The 18,369-nt window shown below is 44.1% G+C and overlaps 2 protein-coding genes across 17 annotated transcripts in view; one reads left to right on the top strand and one right to left on the bottom strand.

The window, feature by feature from the left end:
* Positions 1-18,369, top strand: part of LOC120097802 (igE-binding protein-like) — an 84,215-nt gene that overhangs the window by 4,851 nt on the left and 60,995 nt on the right. For 7 of the 16 annotated variants that reach the window (XR_010059099.1, XR_010059098.1, XM_063276933.1 and 4 more), the window contains 5 exons: positions 1,161-1,304; positions 2,392-2,597; positions 5,424-5,521; positions 6,868-7,032; positions 7,131-7,308. The gene's annotated coding sequence lies outside the window, so the exon portion shown is untranslated. Of the gene's footprint in view, positions 1-1,160; positions 2,598-5,423; positions 5,522-6,802; positions 7,033-7,130; positions 7,309-18,369 lie in introns of all 16 variants that reach the window. The other 9 variants (XR_010059097.1, XM_063276935.1, XM_063276934.1 and 6 more) reach the window with 8 other exon arrangements.
* On the bottom strand, positions 1,811-7,455 carry LOC689526 (hypothetical protein). Its single transcript, XM_017600765.3, has 4 exons — positions 7,201-7,455; positions 5,959-6,010; positions 5,384-5,444; positions 1,811-5,130 (listed from the first exon to the last, which is right to left on the bottom strand). Exons 1-4 carry the CDS (start codon positions 7,384-7,386, stop codon positions 1,974-1,976), a joined length of 3,456 nt encoding a protein of 1,151 aa, XP_017456254.2. The 5' UTR covers positions 7,387-7,455; the 3' UTR covers positions 1,811-1,973.

Here is an 18,369-nt window from a genome sequence, read left to right as displayed (position 1 = left end):
AGAACCTGCAGGTTTGAGCCCCACCTGAACCTCACAAGATACGGGGTGTCTGGTTCTGACTTAGGTGAGACCTGAGGTCAAGGAAGGAAGGCTTCCGGGGGTATTCTCATGGGATGTCCAACCCTTCCAGAATGCTGGGATTATGGGCTGAGGAAGCTGGGCTTTGGGCGAGCATGGTTGACAGTGGGCCATGATCAGTACACGTGGGGATGACGCTGTGTGTTCTCCTCCAACTTTCTGCCATGATTGACTTGCAAGATGTTCTATAGATGTTTCTTGCTTGTGTCACTAGATAAGGGACTTCTGGAGTGGCACTTGCCAGGCCTCACCAGGCACTCCCTGAAGCTTTCTTATCCCCTCCAGCCTCTTTGCTGGGTGATGCTTCAGTCCCACCCCATCTCCCTGCAGTCTCTTCCTTACATCTGTTAGTTTCACCTCTTGTCCCTTCTTAGACGCTCTTTCAGCACTAAAGGACCTCATCATTTACACACCCTTGGGGCCTTCACAAGCAACTGCGGACTTGTCTGTCCCTGGCATCAACATGTCCATCTGAAGTGGGTTCCTAAAGCAAGGTGGCTGTCCTTGTTGAGGGGGCTTGGTGACAGAGAAGCGTGTGGGCTTTGAGGGGCTGACAGCATCCCGCATGTTTACCCTAGGGAGGTTGTGCACTTCTTTGGTTTATACTAATTCATTGATATCACTTAGTCTTAGCTATATTGTCTTTATTTTACACTAAAAACAAATATATGAAGGAAACACAAAAGAAGTGGAGATGAGATCTGGTGAAGCAGTGGGGGATGAAAGGTGGATTGCTTCATTCAGGGCTTGCAGGAGGAATGCAGAGTTGAAAGAAAATTATGGGAGGAGAGAGGGGAGGTGGAACTTTGACAGAGCATAGATCCAGAAAGGGTCTCTGTTCTCCTCAGATCTTGAAGGATGGTAAAGTACGGATGTAGGTTTCCAAATTGTCTGCATAGAAATCTTCCACCAGGAAACAATCTACAACTGACAGACATTGTCTACCCCAGGGTGGCACTGGTGCAGCATCATATGAGCTGCATGTCCACATGTCAGCAAGGCGATGGCCTGTGCAGGATGATGCCAGGTCTCTAGGGAGGTCAGTGAGGGGACTGACTGGGATGCCTTCGGTTTCTCTGCAGGTTTCCTGTGCTACTGGGCAGGCCTCTGTGACATGGCCTCCAGTAACGACCCATGGTCCCACACTGCATGTTCTACTCTGGACCCTACTCTAGTCAAAGAGCAAAGCAGACTATGGACAATCTCTGCCCATCACACAAGGTGAGGTAAGCTGTGCTAGGGCCTCCGTCTGCATCAAGATGACAGGGGCTCCTGGGATAGTTGTTCTCTATGTCTGTCCTGGTTCTCCAACCTTTGAAGTGGGGATGAAAAGTTTGTGATTGTTGTCTCAGCACATCATTCTGTAAAGTGACAGAAACATAAAGGTGGACAGTAAGGGAACAGATTGAGCCACAGACCTGGGTGGGGTCTTCACAGGGTTGGCTCATCCTGAAAAAGTGTAACCTTTTGTTGTCTCTGTAATGACAGAAAGATTATTACTAACTGCACAGCAAAGGGAGTGTGTGGGGTGACACCTGAAAGTGACTGTGCCTTCCCACCTGCCCTGTCTCTCCATAAACTGCACTGGGGCAGGAGCAATGCTGACCTTGCCCTGCTCCATCACTGTGAGACAGGAACCACTGTCCTGAAAGACAGGAGTGTTTACCAGGAAGCAGCTCCCATCTGGGAAGGAGCCATGAGCTCAGGAGGAAGACTTCCAGAAAGAAACGACTTTCTTTACAGGGACAAAACCAAGTTTATTACTAGGAGGCATGGGGGACACAATGGCTGGGCAGATGGGACACCTTCTAGAAAATTGGTGTGAGAAGGCAAGGACAGCCTGAGCCACCTACTCATTGCCCCGTTCTAGTGCCAGAGGCTTGCTGGGCAGCAACTTAAGGTGAGAAGCAGTCAGTTCGCCTGTGCTTGACTGGACGGCTCCCTTTGGGACTCAGACAGGAGACACAGCCCATGTCTTCCTTTGCACTTTGATGTGGGTCCAAGGCCTTATGGGTAAAGTCTGGCTGTTGTTGGTCTCCAAGTTTTCTATATCCAAAGGAATAGTTGTGCCCCTTGGTGCCTCCATGTGGACAGTGGGTCATTCTTAACTTATATTGGTAAAAGGTCTGGTCTGGGAGACCCAGCTCCTGCTGGTGTTGAATTCCCCTGTACCTACATGAAAGGTCATATTCTTTGGGCATAGGGAGCTGGTCTGAGAACATCCCTCTGTTCACCTGGTTCAGATGTTGGTCACAGGCTGTCTTGGCTTTAATCTCTGACTGTGTTTTGTCTCCAATCCCTGTTTTTGTGAAGGAACAGTTATGCATCTCGGGGCTGGTCTGGCCAAAGCTCATTGTGCTTGTTGATGTACCTTGGTTTATGTCATCATCACCCTCAGAAGAGTCGGATGAGCTACCCAGCTGGAATGTCAGGGATTCCACTTCACACCCTTGTAGCTTTGATGGGTCCCATTCAGTGTCCTCCATGATCTCGAACAGAAAATTCGTAAGGTATTGCAGGTGAGCTATCATATTGCACATGGCCTTTTCCCCTGTCCAGTCTTCCTCTGTCCGCTCAGTCACTGCTGGGGGCTGATCTTTCTTTGAAGTGTCCTCTTGTCCAATAATGTCTTTGGAGCCAACATATCCATATTTTAAAACCTCCCTTATGTCGCTCTTCCAAGAGCTTTTAGAAGTAGCCTGTCTTTTATCTGATGTCCGAGTCTTTGCTGTATCCTTGAGCTGTGTGGAGCTCAGGCTACAAGGCCTTGATCTCCCAAGCCTTCCTCCCTGGCTTATGGCTGTAGGTCTTATAGAACCCTGCCTCTCTTTGTGGGGACACAAGTCCTTGAGATGATTTATTCTAATCTTATCCTTCAGGACTCTATTCTCTTTAGTATCTGCCCTCTCACATGAGCCCTGGGCAGTCTTGGGCTTTTGGCATGTATTCTGGAAGCTGGACATTGAGTGCTCTGAAGACAAGTTGACCTTGGCAGGGTGTACTGTACTGGGGCATTCTGGATCGTGTCTCCCGGGCCTGGGCTGCGGCTGCTTGTTTGAACAGAGAATGATATTCCTGTGCCCTTGTGTTCTTAGAGTTGAGTCCTGTGAGTGTTGTGGAGTACATGTTTGGAGATGGCCTGGGCTTCTCTTGGCCCCTAAAGAGCCAAAGACCCTGGGACTGATATTGATGTCCTTGCCAGTGTGACTCTCGTTGGATCCCAGACTCCATGCATAAGGTGTCTCTTTTTTTACCTCCACTGCTTTAGTCTGTTTGGCTGCTGCAGGTGGGACCCTTTTTCCAGGGCCCACCATTGTCCCATTCCACGAGTGATGTCTTGAGTCCCCCTCATGAAAGCTCTTGAGTGGTGCATGCTTGGCCTTTTGGGGGTTGGTATTTTGTTGTAGGCTGCCCTTTCCAGTCCCTTGGATAATCCTGCCCTGCTCGAAGTACAAAGCAGAGTGCTGAATACTCAGGTGTCTCTTCAGTAGATCTGTATGGGCTTTTGAGAGTCCACGGCTGGCAGCAGGTGGAGGGGCTCTTTGTGTCTTCTGAATCTTTGCAGCTGAGCACATAGACAGAGCACTCTCTAGACTGGCAGCTGATGTACTTTTTACCCTTGTCCCTCCTGGGTCCTGGTGATGCAAATTTTTGAGGACTGTGGCAGCCTTGGAGTAGTATTCCTCCTTGAAATCACAGATGGGTGAGGAGGGAAATACAATGCGGGGAAGTTTTGAGGCTAGAACCCCAGGTGGGATGGGATTCAGTGCCTCAAGGATCTGCAGATATGGTGTCCTTCTGCATTGGACTGGAAGTGCTGTGTTATTTGATGCCAGCTTCATTTCAGCCTTTGAATCATGCAGACAATAATTGCCAGTAGGGTTCATGACGGACGCCTGGCCTTTCTTCAGTGCAAGGTTCCTGGCTCTCAGCCTCTTCCCAAGGATGCTGCATGCACTGTGAGGCACATTTTTTGTCCCAGCACCAAGGCACTTCTTGATGGGCTTTCCCATATCATACCTTGCTGTGTCTTTCTTTAAGGGCACCCTTCTGGGCACAGACCCCATCCTTTTACTATATTTGTACCTTTTGGCGTTGCAGACGGAAGACTGTGGAGCCTGGGAGAATTGAGACTGCATACTAAAGTCTGCTCTGTCCTTCATTAAGGTCATCCCTGCAAGCACAGACTGTATGATTTTGCGTAATTTGTAGCTTTTAGAATTGAGGATGGAGGGCTGGCCAGGCTGGGAGAGTTGAGGCCTTCTCTTGCAATAATGATCAGTGTTTGGTGGGAAACGTCCCTGAAACTGCTTCAGTTTCTTGGATGGAGGGGATCTGATGCAGGTTCCTTGTTGTTTTTCCACATTTGTTGCCTTGTCTTTAGTCTGTGGCTCCTTGTGGTGCAGGAACATCCGAAGATGTTCAGAAAGGATGGATGCAGGCCTGATAGCCTTAGTCTTCAGGGTGTCCCTGAGCCAGTTCCCAGGGGGCTTTCCAATGGCTTTTTGATGGTTTCGTTTAACATAACCTTTGACGGCTTTAGAATACAGTCCATGTTTATGGGACAGGCATTCAGGGGGTAGGGATGTCTGGATCCCTTTCTCAGTGGTTGGACATGACACTCCATAGGCCCTTCTCTTCAAACAGGGATGTATTTGTTTTGGGGTAGAGATTGGGAGGATTTTCTTTTCTGGGACCCATGTCATACCTACCAAACTTGTTTTCCTTTGTCGGTGAAGCCGTGGGTGGTACCGGTGTTGCTGTCGAAGTCCTTGAGCCTGGGATGGAGCTTGGTCAGTGACACAGGGATCACTAAACCTCACAGATTTCTGTTGTGGGAAGCTCGGGTTTCTGAGGACATGGGCCATAGCCACAACTGATTCAGAGAAAATAGAGGATGTGCCCCAGAAACGTCGATTAAATTTCTGCAATATAAGATCCTCTAAGCTCGTGAGGGAAGAGAACAGCTGAGAGAGCAGAAGGTGATCCAGTTTCTGACTTGAGTTCCAAAAGATTTGTGGTGTGGAGTCCTGGAGAAGTTGCCTGGTCAGACTGCAAAAGAAGGAGGTGAAAGCCTCTGCCCAAGCAGAGGATCAAGGGGCCCTCAAGTCTATAAGTATGGCACTTGTACTCTTAGAGCCCTCCCTTGTCCCATATCCCAGCCCCTTGGTTTCGCATACTACATGGCTGCCTTCAAATCCCACCCTGCATACACCTTCCATATGAAGATGCCCAGACCCAGAGCTCACCAGACCCAGAGCTCACATTCTGGTATGAAAAATTCCACAAGACAAAGATTTCTTACATTTTCATAGGTTGTGATGGAGTCTTGGTCTCTTCCACAGTTTTCCCTCCATCTCTACAACCTGGGAATAGTTATGTAGGATCAGGATAAGGAGTGAGAACACACAAGAGAGTGGCATCTGTCTTATGACTACCCATGGTAAGACTCTAATGCTCAACCACCATAGTCCAAGGACAGAACACTGAGCATGAGCAAGGGGCGTGGAGGGACCTCCTCTCTCCATTTACACTGTCCTTGCTCCTCTGTCAGACCTTGCAATTCCACTGACAACACTATAATGGCCACAGGGTCAGTTATCTGAAATAGAAATGCAGGTGGGAGATCTGAAGCTACCTGGTGTCAGTTGGACCTGGGAGTCCCCATACAGGGCACAGCATCACTCCAGTGCCTTGCACAACAGTCCTCTGAATAGTACCCAGCCCAGGCCAACCACAACTCCTTTCTATCACAAACTTGGGGATTCCATAATGATAATTTCCTTCCCAGAAGTTCCCTCTTCTTTCCTGCATATCGTGTCCTCCTGACTGAGGGTTAGGCCAGAGGGCGTTTCTCTCCACAGAAAAGCAGAAGCCTACCTTTTTCCACATCAGTTTTCCTCCTGGTGTTGCTCCGCCCCCTCTTCACATCCTGCCAGTTAGAAACAACACAAGTGACCCGGTGTCCTTTCCTCCTCTCTCTGGTAGACAACCTTCCTGCTCTCTGTTCTCAGGGATAACATGAAATCTGCATTTCTCAGCGGGCTCTCTCTCATCCATCCTGTGTCATTCTCACTGTGTGCAAACATTTCCTTTTGGCCTTCTTGGATAAACAGCAGAAGCTGCTATGTATACCACCCTTACCAGGGATGACCTCAGTCACTGTTCCTCAGACAGGATCCTCCTACCTAAGGCTGCTCTCTGCAGCTGTCTCTGTGCTGTCAGGTGATATCTGCTTCCTCAGAGCAGAGGAGACTCAAGCCCTGATCTGAGGGCCTTGGTCTCATCACCTGCTTCACATCAACCCAACCCAAAGAAGGCAAGCACCTGAATGAGGACAGATGACCTTTCACTGAGGGTGTCCTGAGTCCCCACCAACTCAGAAATGCATCTGCCCATGGAGCCCAGTCGTCCTGAGTGTCCTCTCTGCCTCCTTAGACAGATGGTTTGAGAGCTTCAGGCAGACACCTCAGGTCCATTCTCACCCCTTTGCTGCCTGTCAGCCCTGTCTGACTCTGAGATTTCCCCTCACCTGTCTGCAGCTGGACATTAGCTACTTTGTAGCTTCGCCTTTCTTCCACCTCCCCCACCCCTTTCTCCCACCCATTCTATCCCCTAACACTAGATAGGGGAGAAAAATAGCAGGGAAAGGGGGAGAAGTTATTGGTAGATTATCCATATCTGTCGATTAGGTGGATTGAATTCCTTTCATCTTCCCTGTCAGGATACCAAATTTCTTTTTCTTCTTTCTTCTGCACAAACAACTACTGAACAAACCACAAACACCAGAGACCCACAACAAAGGACCCACATGTCTCCTAAGGACCTGGCATTTGTTTATTCTGGAAAGTCCCCAGAGTTCCAGAAGTCACAGGAACAGAGAAACTCTCAGCTGATGGAAAATCATGCCCTGGCCTGACCATGAGCAAGGCTCACTCAGCTGCTGTGGACAAGGTAGGCAGCCTCCATCCCATCCCTGAGTTAAAACAAAGAACATCTTCTTATGTTAATGTTTTTATAAAATATCAACTGCCACTAAACCTGTTTTCCAGGAAATATGAGAGTAACCGTCATGAACAACAGCTTACTGCTCCATTGTGTGTGGACCAAAGCTCCCCTCACCTTTGGGATGTCTGTTTTGTTTCCAGATGCTGGTGACAGTGGGCAGTCCTTCAGGAAGGGGATTAGTAGGAAAAAGAGCCCCACCCCACACAGAATGGCAATGCTCAGGTCCGTTGCTATGTCCATGGTGCTGGTGTTCATCCATGACTCAATAGCACTATTCATCAGAAGGAGAAAACTCTCCATCTTCTGAATGGCAGTGCATCTCTCAGGCCACTAAGCCCAGGGCTGCAGTGTGAGATGTGTCAGGAGGGCTCAGGCAGCATCACACAGCTGTGGCCTCCTCATCACAAAGGGCTCCTGCCAAGAGAGGGGATGCCACAGCCTGTCCCCAGCCTCCAGCCCAGGAGTCCCTCGTGTGTGCTGTCCTTGCTCCCTCCTTCCAAGGGAACCAGTCAGAAATAGATCCCAGTTTATGCTTTGTTCCTTATCCCTGCGCCTCAGTAGTCTTTTGTGTAGACATATATTATGTTTATCCTACTTTAGTAAGGGTTCTCTTCCCCTCTAGCCCCCCAGCCCACAGAGAAAGTGGGAAAGAGAGGTTATTAGGGATCTGGGAGAAGCAGACGTGTGTAGAAATAGTTCTACTGGGCAATTACAATCCCTGTTGTTCTCATCCAGTCCCCTAGCAAACACCAACCATGAGTCAGCTCCTTCAGATCAGTCCCCTGGGTACAGGGAACACACTAATCACCAAGGGCCGTTATGTCTGAAGAGTCTGCGAGCCTCCCCAGTGGAGCCAGAGTCCAAGGAGACTTGGGAATCTCACTAGAAGTTCTCTGGTGACTTTCTCTCTAAGAAGACCCCACAGGCAGAGCTCAGCAATTGTAGGGGGAACCAATCAATACAAACTTGTCACAAGCAATGACGAGCAAGGGAGGGCAAGGCGAACCAAAGGTGGAGCTCCTTATCTGTTGGGTCATATCAATGTTCCTTCTAAACGTCATGTGTCCCCTCACGTGTTTGCTACAGCAAAGCATCCTTTCACCTGTGTCTGCTTCAGCCAAACTCTCTCACCTGTCTGTCCCAGGAAAACCTCAGCATAACCGGAGTCTCTAAAGAAACCAGACGTTTTCACTTCGCCCTTGTGTCCTGGAAGCTGTCTGCATGAGTCCATCAGGTTCCGAGTTTCTGACAAAGTGGCTTCTGTGTGGAACTTGAGTTTTTTCCTTGGGGATTGCTATTCTCAGGTTGTGTTCTGTCTGCAGATCCATGTCTGTCCATTATGTGATCCCAGCTTGTCTCAAGTCAGACGCAAAACTTCCACTTGTTTCCTATTTATTTAGCTTCATCACCATTGAATAAACATCTAAAGTAAGTTACTTTTATTCTCTTCAGTTCTTGAATAGTTTGGAAAATTAAATTTAGTTCGTAATCATGAGAATCCATGTGGCTAATTATGAACTCAACCTTCTGTGATGATCGCAGTTTCACTGGTGTGATGATCTCCCGTCCTGGAGGCTTTGAAGCCCGCCTCTTTATTTGCACAGTGCCTTTTCATGCCATGTAAACTCAATTTCAATTTCTCATTTCTGTGCTATTGGAGTTCTTTTTTACCATTAATTTTTTATTTACTTTACATCCTGATCATAGTCCCTACTTTCAGTCCCATCCTCACAAATCGCTTCCCCCCATTACTCCCTTTCTTTTTCCTCAGAGAAGAGAGAGACACATTCAACTTGTGTACCAACCAGCCTCAATAATCAAGTTCAAGCAGGACAAAGTGAATTCTCTCCCACTGAGGCCCACCCAGGCATTCTAGCTGGGGGGAAAGGGATGCAAAACCTGGCAAGATAGTCAGAGACAGCTCCTGCTCAAAGTTATGGTCCCACATGAGCTGCCCATTTGTTACAAATGTGAAGGGATCCTACCTCCAACCTCTGCAAACTCTTTGGTTAGTGGTACAATCCCTGTGAGCCCCTATGGGCCCCAGTTAGTTGGCTGTGTAGGTCAGCTAGTGGTGTCCTTGACCCTTCTTGTTTCCCCATCCTTACTCCCAACCCTTCCACATGACTTCCCAAACCCTGTCCAATGTTGGGCTATGGGTGTCTGCATCTGGTTCCACCTGCTGCTTCTCAACCCCTCTCCCACCCAGTTCTCTCCCTTCATCTACCTCTGATGTCTATTGCATTTTTTTCTGAATGAGATTAATTCATCCTCTTTGGGCCTTCCATGTTCTTTAGTTTTTTTCTGGCTCTGTGGATTGAAGAATAGTTTTTCTGTATTTTGTAGCTAATGTCCAGTTGTGACTGCTTACTTTGCATGCATTTCTGAGTTCGGGTTACCTTACTCAGGATGATATTTTCTAGTTTCATCTATTTGCCTGCAAATGTAATGGTGTCTTTGTTTTTATTTATTATTATTATTATTAGTATTTAATCATTTTTATAGTCCAGTTGTCATTGCTTTCCCAGTCTGCCCTCCAACAGTCCTTCATCCCATTCCTCCTTCCCAGTATCCTAGAAGATTTCCCAACCACCCCCACACCACCCTATCAGACATCCCTACTCCCTAGGGCCTCAAGTTTCTTGAGGGTTAGGTGCGTCTTCTCTGTGTCCAAACCAGGCAGTCCTCTGCTTTCAATGTTTTGGAGGCCCCATGTCAGCTAGTGTATGCTGCCTGGTTGGTGGCTCATTGTCTGAGAGATCTTGAGGGTCCAGTTTAGTTGAGATGGTTGGTATTCCTATGAAGTTACCTTCTTCCAGCCTTTCCCTGATTCAATCATAGGGCTCCCCAGCTTTTGCCTTTCAGTTGGGTGTAACTACATCTGACTCTTTTAGCTGCTTGTTGGGCCTTTCAGAGGGCAGCCATTCTAGGCTCATGCCTGTAAGTACATCATAGCATCAATAATATTGTCTCCTTGAGCTGGATAGAAATTTGGGCTCGTCACTGGACCTCCTTTCCTTCAGTCTGTAGGTTGATGTCAAGGTCCTAAATGATTGGGCAGTAGAGAGTGGAGCAGATCTGGCTCATGGGAACTAATAGAAAACATTCGTTTTCAATTTTTACCATAACATCATTCTTTTCTCTGTTTCGTCCCTGTCCCTGCAGTTCTGTTAGACAGGGACAATCCTGGGACACAGTTCTTGACTGTAGGATGGCAAACCAATCCCCACAATCAATCCCTTGTCATTCTACTGGAAGTGGACTCTACAAGTGCCCTCTCCCCACTGTTGGGAATTTCATCTAAGGTCCCTCCATGCCAGTCCTGAGTGTCTCTCACCTCCCAGGTCTCTTGTACTTTCTACAGTACCCTGTCCACCTCCTACCTCCCAAGGTTGCCTGTTTCCATTCTTTGTGTCGGCCTTCAAGGCTTCAATCCTGTTTTGTCCCCCACCCAGTACATCATCATCTTTCCCTTTTCCCCTGCCTGTCTCCCCTTCTCCCCAAGATTTCTTTCTTCTCCCTTTGAAATGGGATTGAGTTATCTTCTGCTTGTTAACCTTCTTGAGTTCTGTGGATGGTAATCTAGATATTTTTAGCTTTTTTGGGCTAATATTCACCTATTAGTGAGTACATATCAAATGTGTCCTTTGGGTCTGAGTTACCTCACTCAGGATTATATTTTCTAGTTCCATCCATTTGCCTGCAAAACACATGATCTCCTCTTTCTTAATAGCTGAATAATATTCCATTGTGTAAGTAAACCATATTTTCTCGAAGCATTCTTCCATTGTGGGACATCTGGGTTGTTTTGAGCTTCTGACTATCACAAGTAATGCTGCTGTGAACGTAGTGGAATGCATGCCTTTGTGGCATAGTAGACCAAGATGGGTATAGCTGAGTCTTCAGGAAGATCTGTTTCCAATTTTCTGAGGAAGCCCCAGATTGATTTTTAGAGTGGTTGTACCAGTTTGCAATCCCGCCAGCAATGGAGGAGTGTTCCTCTTTCCCCACCTTCTCACCAACATGTGTTGTTTTTGACCTTAGCCATCCTTATTGGTATAAAGTGGAATCTCAGGGTCATTTTGATTTGCATTTCTCTGATGACTAAGGACTTTGATCATTTCTTCAAGTGCTTCTCAGCTATTTGAGATTCCTCTGCTGGGAATTCTCTGTCTAGCTCTGTACCCCATTTTTTGATTGGGTTGTTGAGTTTTTTTGACAGTTAGCTTCTTGAGTTCTTTATATATTTTGGATATTATGCCTCTGTCAGATGTGGGGTTAGTGAAGATTTTTACCAATATGTAGGTTGCTACTTTGTCCTGTTGACATGTCCATTGCATTACAGAAGTTTCCAGTTTCATGAGGTCCCATTTATCAATTATTGATCTTAGTGCCTGAGCCATAAGAGTTCTGTTTAGGAAATCCCCACCATCCATGCCAATGAGTTTGATTCTCTTTCCACTTTTACTTCTGTTAGATTCAGTGTATCTGGTTTTATTTTGAGGTCCTTGATCCACTTATATTTGAGCTTTGTGCAAAGTGAAAAATAGATATGTTTTCCTTTCTCTATAGGCCAACTGTCACTTATACCAGCATCATTTATTGAAGATGCTTACTTTTTTCCATTGTATATTTTTGGCTTCTTTGTCATTGTCAAAGATTAAGTGTCTATGAGTGTGTGGGTTTATTTCTGGGTCTTCAATTCTATTCCACTGATCCATCTGTCTGTCTCTGTGCCAATGCCATGCTGGTTTTATTACTATTGCTCTGTAGCATAGCTTGAAAACAGGGAAGGTGATTCCCCCAGAGTATTATTATTGTTAAGAATTGTTTTCACTATTTGTGTTTTTTGTTGTTCCAAATGAAATTGAAAATTGCTCTTTCCACATCTGTGAAAAATTGTGTTGTCATTTTGATGGGGATTTCATTGACTGTCTAGATTGCTATTGATAGGATGGCCATTTTTGCTATGTTTATTCCACCAATCCATGAACATGGGATATTTCTCCATCTTCTGAGGTCTTCTTTTATTTTTTTTCTTGAAAGACTTGAAGTTCTCTTCATACAGATACTTCGTTTGTTTGGTTAATGTTACCAAGAGATATTTTAATTTTTTTTGACTGTTGAGAAGGGTGTTGTTTCCCAAATTTCTTTTTCAGCCCAATTATTTCATATCCAGCCATTTTAGGGAAGTTGTTTATCAGATGTAGTAGTTCTCTGGTAGAATTTTTGGGACTAATTATGTATACTACCATATCATCTGCAAATGGTGATACCCTTACTTCTTCTATTTAAATTTGTATCCCCTTGTCCTCCATTTGTTGTATTACTGCACTAGCTAGAACTTGGAGTACTATATTGATTAGGTATGGGGAGAGCTAGCATCCTTGTCTTGTCTCTGATTTTAGTGGGATTGCTCAAGTATCTCTCCATAGATTTTGATACTGGTTTTTGGTTTCTTGTATATTGGTTTGTTGTATATTGCTTAATTATGTTTAGGTATTGGCCTTGAATTCCTGATCTCTCCAATTCTTTTAACATGAAGGGGTGTTGTATTGTGTCAAATCCTTGATGTTTGGGTGATTTTGTTTCCTTTGAGTTTGTTTATATAGTGGTTCTCTTTAATGGAGTTTCGTACATTGAACCAACCCTGCATCCCTGGGAATGAAGCCTACTTGATCATGGTGAATGATGGTTTTGATGTCTTCTTTGATTTGATTTGCTAGAATTTTATTCAGTATTTTTGCTCTGATATTTATAAGCAAAATTGGTCTGAAGTTCCTTTTTTCTCTTGGGTCCTTGTGTGATAGCAGAGTAACTGTGGCTTCATGAGTGAATCAAGGCGTGTGAGTAACTGTGGCTTCATGAGTGAATCAAGGAGTGTGAGTAACTGTGGCTTCATGAGTGAATCAAGGAGTGTTTCTTCAGTTTCTCTTTTATGGAACAGTGTGAGGAGTGTAGCTCTTTTTTGTAGCTTTTCTTTTTGGTTGGAAGGTTTTTTTTAATGACTTTTATCTCCTTAGGGGATAGGGGTCTGTTTAGATAGTTTATCTTCTCTTGATTGAACTTTGGTACGGGGTATCTGTCTAGAAAATCATACATTTCATCTAGATTTTCTGGTAGTGTTGACTATAGGCTTTTGTAGTAGGATCTGACCATTTCTTGAATTTCCTCAGTTTCTGTTGTTATATCTCCTTTTTATGTCTGGTTTTGTTAATTTGGATACTGTCTTTGTGTCCTTTAGTTTGGCTAGGGCTTTCTCTATCTTGTTGATTTTCTCCAAGAGTGAGCTCATTCTATTCCATTGATTTCTGCCTTGTGGCTGATTATTTCTGACCTTCTACTCCTCTTGGGTATATTTGCTTCTTTTTGTTCTAGGGCTTTCAGTTGTGCCGTTATATTGTTAGCATAGAATCTCTCCAACTTCTTTATGAGGGCACCGAGTGCTATAACTTTTCCTCTTACTTTCATTGTACCCCATATGTTTGGGTATGATATGTCATTATTTTCATTGAGTTCCAGGAAGTCTTGAATTTCTTTCTTTAGACTCTGACCAAGTCTCTGTTATTGCCTGGAAATTTGTTCAGTTTCCTTTGGTATGTGGGTTTTCTGTTTTTTTCTAATTCACATCTAGCTTTAGTTTGTGGTGATCTGATAGGATGCATTGGATTATGCCAATCTTCTTTTCTCTCTTTTTTTTTTTTTTCGGAGCTGGGGACCGAACCCAGGGCCTTGCGCTTGCTAGGCAAGTGCTCTACCACTGAGCTAAATCCCCAACCCCTATGCCAATCTTCTTATATCTGTTGAGGCCTGTTTTGTGACAGATTATTTGGTCAGTTTTGGAGAAGGTACCATGAGGTGCTGAGAAGAAGGTATATTCTTTTGTTTGAGGGTGAAATGCTCTGTATATATCTGTTAAAACGGTTTGCTTCATAACCTTTATTAGGTTTCATTGTGTCTCTGTTTAGATTTTGTTTCAATGACCTGTACATTGGTGAGAGTAGGTTGTTGAAGTCTCCTGCTATGACTGTTTGGGGTTCAAGGTGGGTTTTGACCTTCATCAAAGTTTCTTTTATGAATGTGGGTGCCCTTGCATTTAGGGCATAGTTATTGAGAAATGAGACTTTCTCTTGGTGGATTATTCCTTTGATGAATATGAAGTGACTGTCCTTCCCCATCTTGCTTGATAACTTTTGGTTGAAAATCTATTTTTCAATTTATTGGTCATTAGGATGGCAACTCCAGCATATTTCTTGAGATTATTTGCTTGATGTCTATTTTTCCATCCTTTCACTCTGAGGTAGCATCTGCCTTTTTTTTTTATTGAGGTGTGTTCCTTTTATGCAGCAAAATATTGGACCCTGTATTTGTATCTAGTCTGTTAGCTTATGTCTTTTATTGGGGGAATTGAGTCAGTTGTGGTGAAATATTTAAGACAGATGATTGTCAGTTCCTGTGACATTTGTAATTGTACATGGCATTACGTCCATGTGATTCTCAACTTTTTGCTTTGTTTTGAGGTAATTAATATATTATATTTGTTTGGTGTAGGTATCCTCCTTGTGTTGGAGTTTTCCTTCTAGAATCCTCTATCAGTATGGATTGGTAGAGAATTTGGTTTTATCCTGGAATATTTTGGGTTCTCTACCTATACTGATTGAGATATTTTGCTTGTTGTGGTAGCCTGGGATGGCATTTGTGTTATCTTCAGGTCTGCATGACCTCTGTGGTTGTCAGAGGAGGAGGGGAGCTGCTAATTTGTTGCTCTGTGTGCAGCAGCTGATTTCCTGGGAGGCCTCCAGACTCGGGTCTTCAGAAGAGAAGACTAACTGGTGATGTGCCCAAGTGGAAGGCTCAGGCCAAAAGCGAAGTCTTTGTTTTTAATAGCTGAATATTATTCCTTTGTAAAAATGTACCTCAGTGTTTTATCCATTCTTCATTTGAGGGACATCTAGGTTGTTTCCAATCCTGGGTATTACACATAATGTTGGTATGAATATAGTTGTGAGATTGTGGGTATTTACTCGGGAGAGATATAGCTAGGTAGAATGAATCCCAAGAGAGAAACTGCCAGATTGATTTCCAAAGTGGTTGTGCAAGTCTGTACTACCTGCAGTGGAGGACAGTTCCTCTTGTCACTTGGTTTCTTGATCTTAGCCATTTTGACAACTGTAAGTTGGAATCTCTGAGTCCTTTTGATTTACGTTTCCCTGATGACTGTATGCTCAACATTTAAGTGCTTCTCAGCCATTAGAGATTCCTCTGTTGAGAATCCTCTGTTTAGCTCTGTACCCCATTATTTGATTAGGTTATTTGGCTTGTTCTTGTCCCATTTCTTGAGTTCTTAAACATATTAGTCATCTCTCAAATGTAGGCTTGGTGAAGATCATTTCCCAATCTGTAGGGTGCCATTTTGTCATATTGAGGGTATCCTTGGCATAGCAAGAGCTTTCCAGTTTTATGCCTTGCCTCTTTGCTGTTCATATGGCAAAGGTAACTCTTATATTTCTAATGTGATCTGCCTTCTTTCCTGACAGTGTTTGTCAGTTCTGGAATTTTCTGTTGTCATGTGTATGAACTTTTAAATACAGAATCATGCATAGAAGCAGTTTGGATTATGTATTTGTATGCATTTTATTTCTTTTTCTTATTGTTCTTAGTGTTCAAGCTCTAAGTGGATAAGAAGAGTGTGGAGAGAAGATACCCTTGTCTCATTTCAGATGTTAAAGGACATATTCTCAACTTGCAGTATTTCCTATAATGTTGGCCTTAATTCTGTCATATAAAGCTTTTAGTGCATTCAAGTATCTTATGTCAATTCATATTTTATTGGGACTTTCATCACTTAAAGCATATTGAACTTTGTCAAATATCCTCTGTGCAGCTATTCAGATGATTTTTATTCATAAGCATATTCATATCAGGTGTTACACTTTTTGGGTTACACTAGTTAAACCAAAGTTATATCCCTGTGATTAATCCATGTTGGTTGTAAGGTAAGTGGATATGTTTAAATTGTTTATATCTTCCCAATCTTTAAATAATATTTTATTTTATGATATCTCTGTTCCCCCCCGCCCCCCCCCCCCGTGTGTGTGTGCGCATGCCCACAGAAGCTAGAAGGGATAATTTGCAGCTAGAGTTTTATGTAGTTTGACCTACTAGCTGTGGATGGTATAATCTGAGCATTCTCCAGGTTTCTAAAGCATTAGTACTCTTAACCACTGACACGTCTTTTTTTTCTGAGACAGGGTTTCACCATGGAACACTGGAACACTGGTTGTCTTGGGCCTTACTGAATAGACTAGGCTATCTTCACACTCACAGAGACTGGCCTTCCTTTGCATCCTAACTACTACTGAAATAAAAGGCATACTCAACCACACCTGGCCCCTAATTTATGCTTGATAATCATAGTGGAATTTTCGGTTTCTTCTACAGTCTCAAGTTTTTTTAGGATATGTATTTTCAACATATGTCTTTACAATTCTCTACATTTTATCAAAATCTTTTGTAGCCTCTCTCCTGTCATCTCTAATTATGCTATCCATAAATTATCTTTGGTAATTTGTGTAGGATCTTTTCAAAACTATTTATTTTCCAAAGAACTAACTCTGTTTTTGAAATTAGGTAGATTTTAATGCAAGTAGGAAAGCCTAGATGTTAACATTCTGCAATATTAAAATTATAAAATTTAATAGTCCTAAACCTAAAATAGTAACATCATCTTCATATTTTAAAAGAATCAACTTTATAATGATGCTGGTTATTGTAATTTATATATATTCTAATTTAATGAAAATGAGAATTCAATGTACTCTTTTTAAAATTCAATATAATCATGATAAAATTTAATGTTATTTTCTCCTTGAAATTTGAAAGCTACATAAAAATAAAGGGAAAAATGAAATTATTTTGAGGGATGAACTAAAGCTTTTTCTTACAATATTAGTTCATATAGGGATTGAAATATGGGTCAGTATTTAAAAGAACTGGCCGACTTGGAGAGGACCAGTTGTGGGAAGGAGGGATGACTTGAGGCATCAGCTCTTGGCCTGCTCTGGTAACTGGGTGTCAGAGGCTCCCTGGGCAGCAACACCTGAGTGCTACTGGCCTCCAGTTCCTTTTGTGCTTGACTGGATGGTTCTCTTTGTATCCCATAAGGCAGCCAGAGCCCATTCCTTTCTTTGTACTTTGATGTGGGTCAAAGAACTTATGGGCAAAATCTGGTTGCTCTTTGTCTACAATTTTTGTGTATCTGAATGAATGGTGGTGCCCCTCAGGGCTTCTGTGTGAACATTTGCCTATACCAATCTTTATTCTAATTTTACCTGGGTTGCAGGCTCTCTGGTCAGCAAGTCCTGGCTCCTGCTTATCTCTAAAACCCCTGAAACCGCATGTATGGTCATTCCTGTGGGAATGGGGAGCCTGTCCCAGCCCATTCTAATCTACATCTGGTTCGGATGTTGGTCGTAGGCTTTCTGAGCATCAGCTCCTGACTCTCTTTTGTCTCCAGTTCCTCTGTAAGTGAGTGGATGTCTGTGCTCCTCCGAGCTGGCGAGGCCACAGCTCATTCTGCTTGCTGCTCTGCTCTGGTTTGGGTCATAGACACCCTCAGAAGAGTGGGATAAGCCACCCAGCTTGGATATCAGCGATTCCACGTTATATACCTTTGATGGGTCCCTGTCAGAGTTCTTCAAGATCTGGACCAGAAATTTCTCAAGGGATTGCAGTTCAGCTATTACATGGTGAATGATCATTTTTCTTGGTACAACAACCTCCTATGTCTGCTCAGTAGCTGCTGCGGGGTGGGGGGTGGGGCGAAAATTCTTTAAAGAATCCCCTTGTACCTTGAAGTTTCTACTGATGTTTCCACACTGTAAAACATTCCTTGGGATGTTCTTCCAAGAGCTTTTACAAGTAGCCTCCCCTTTTCCTGGTATCTGAGTCTTGGCAGTATCCTTGAACTGGTAGAGCTCTGAAAGAAAGCCTTCCTCTCCCAAGCCTTTCTCCCTGAAGGGCTCTAGATCTTATAGAACTCTGCCCCTCTTCATGGGGATAAAAGCCCTTGAGATGCTTCATTTTGATCTTATCCTTTGGGATACTGACCATTTTAGTTTCCAGCCTCTCATGTCTCCTCATGAAGACATCCCATAAGCCCTCCGATGTCTTGGACTTTTGACATCTCTTCTGGAAACTCGGCAACTCGGTAACCAGTACAGTGAAGGAAGCTGACCTTGGCAGGCCGAACTCTACTGGATCATTTCTCACAGGCCAGGGCTG

Source organism: Rattus norvegicus, chromosome 17 (assembly GCF_036323735.1).
Source record: "Rattus norvegicus strain BN/NHsdMcwi chromosome 17, GRCr8, whole genome shotgun sequence".
Classification (NCBI taxonomy): Eukaryota; Metazoa; Chordata; class Mammalia; order Rodentia; family Muridae; genus Rattus; species Rattus norvegicus.
This window is presented reverse-complemented; position numbering and strand designations above follow the sequence as displayed.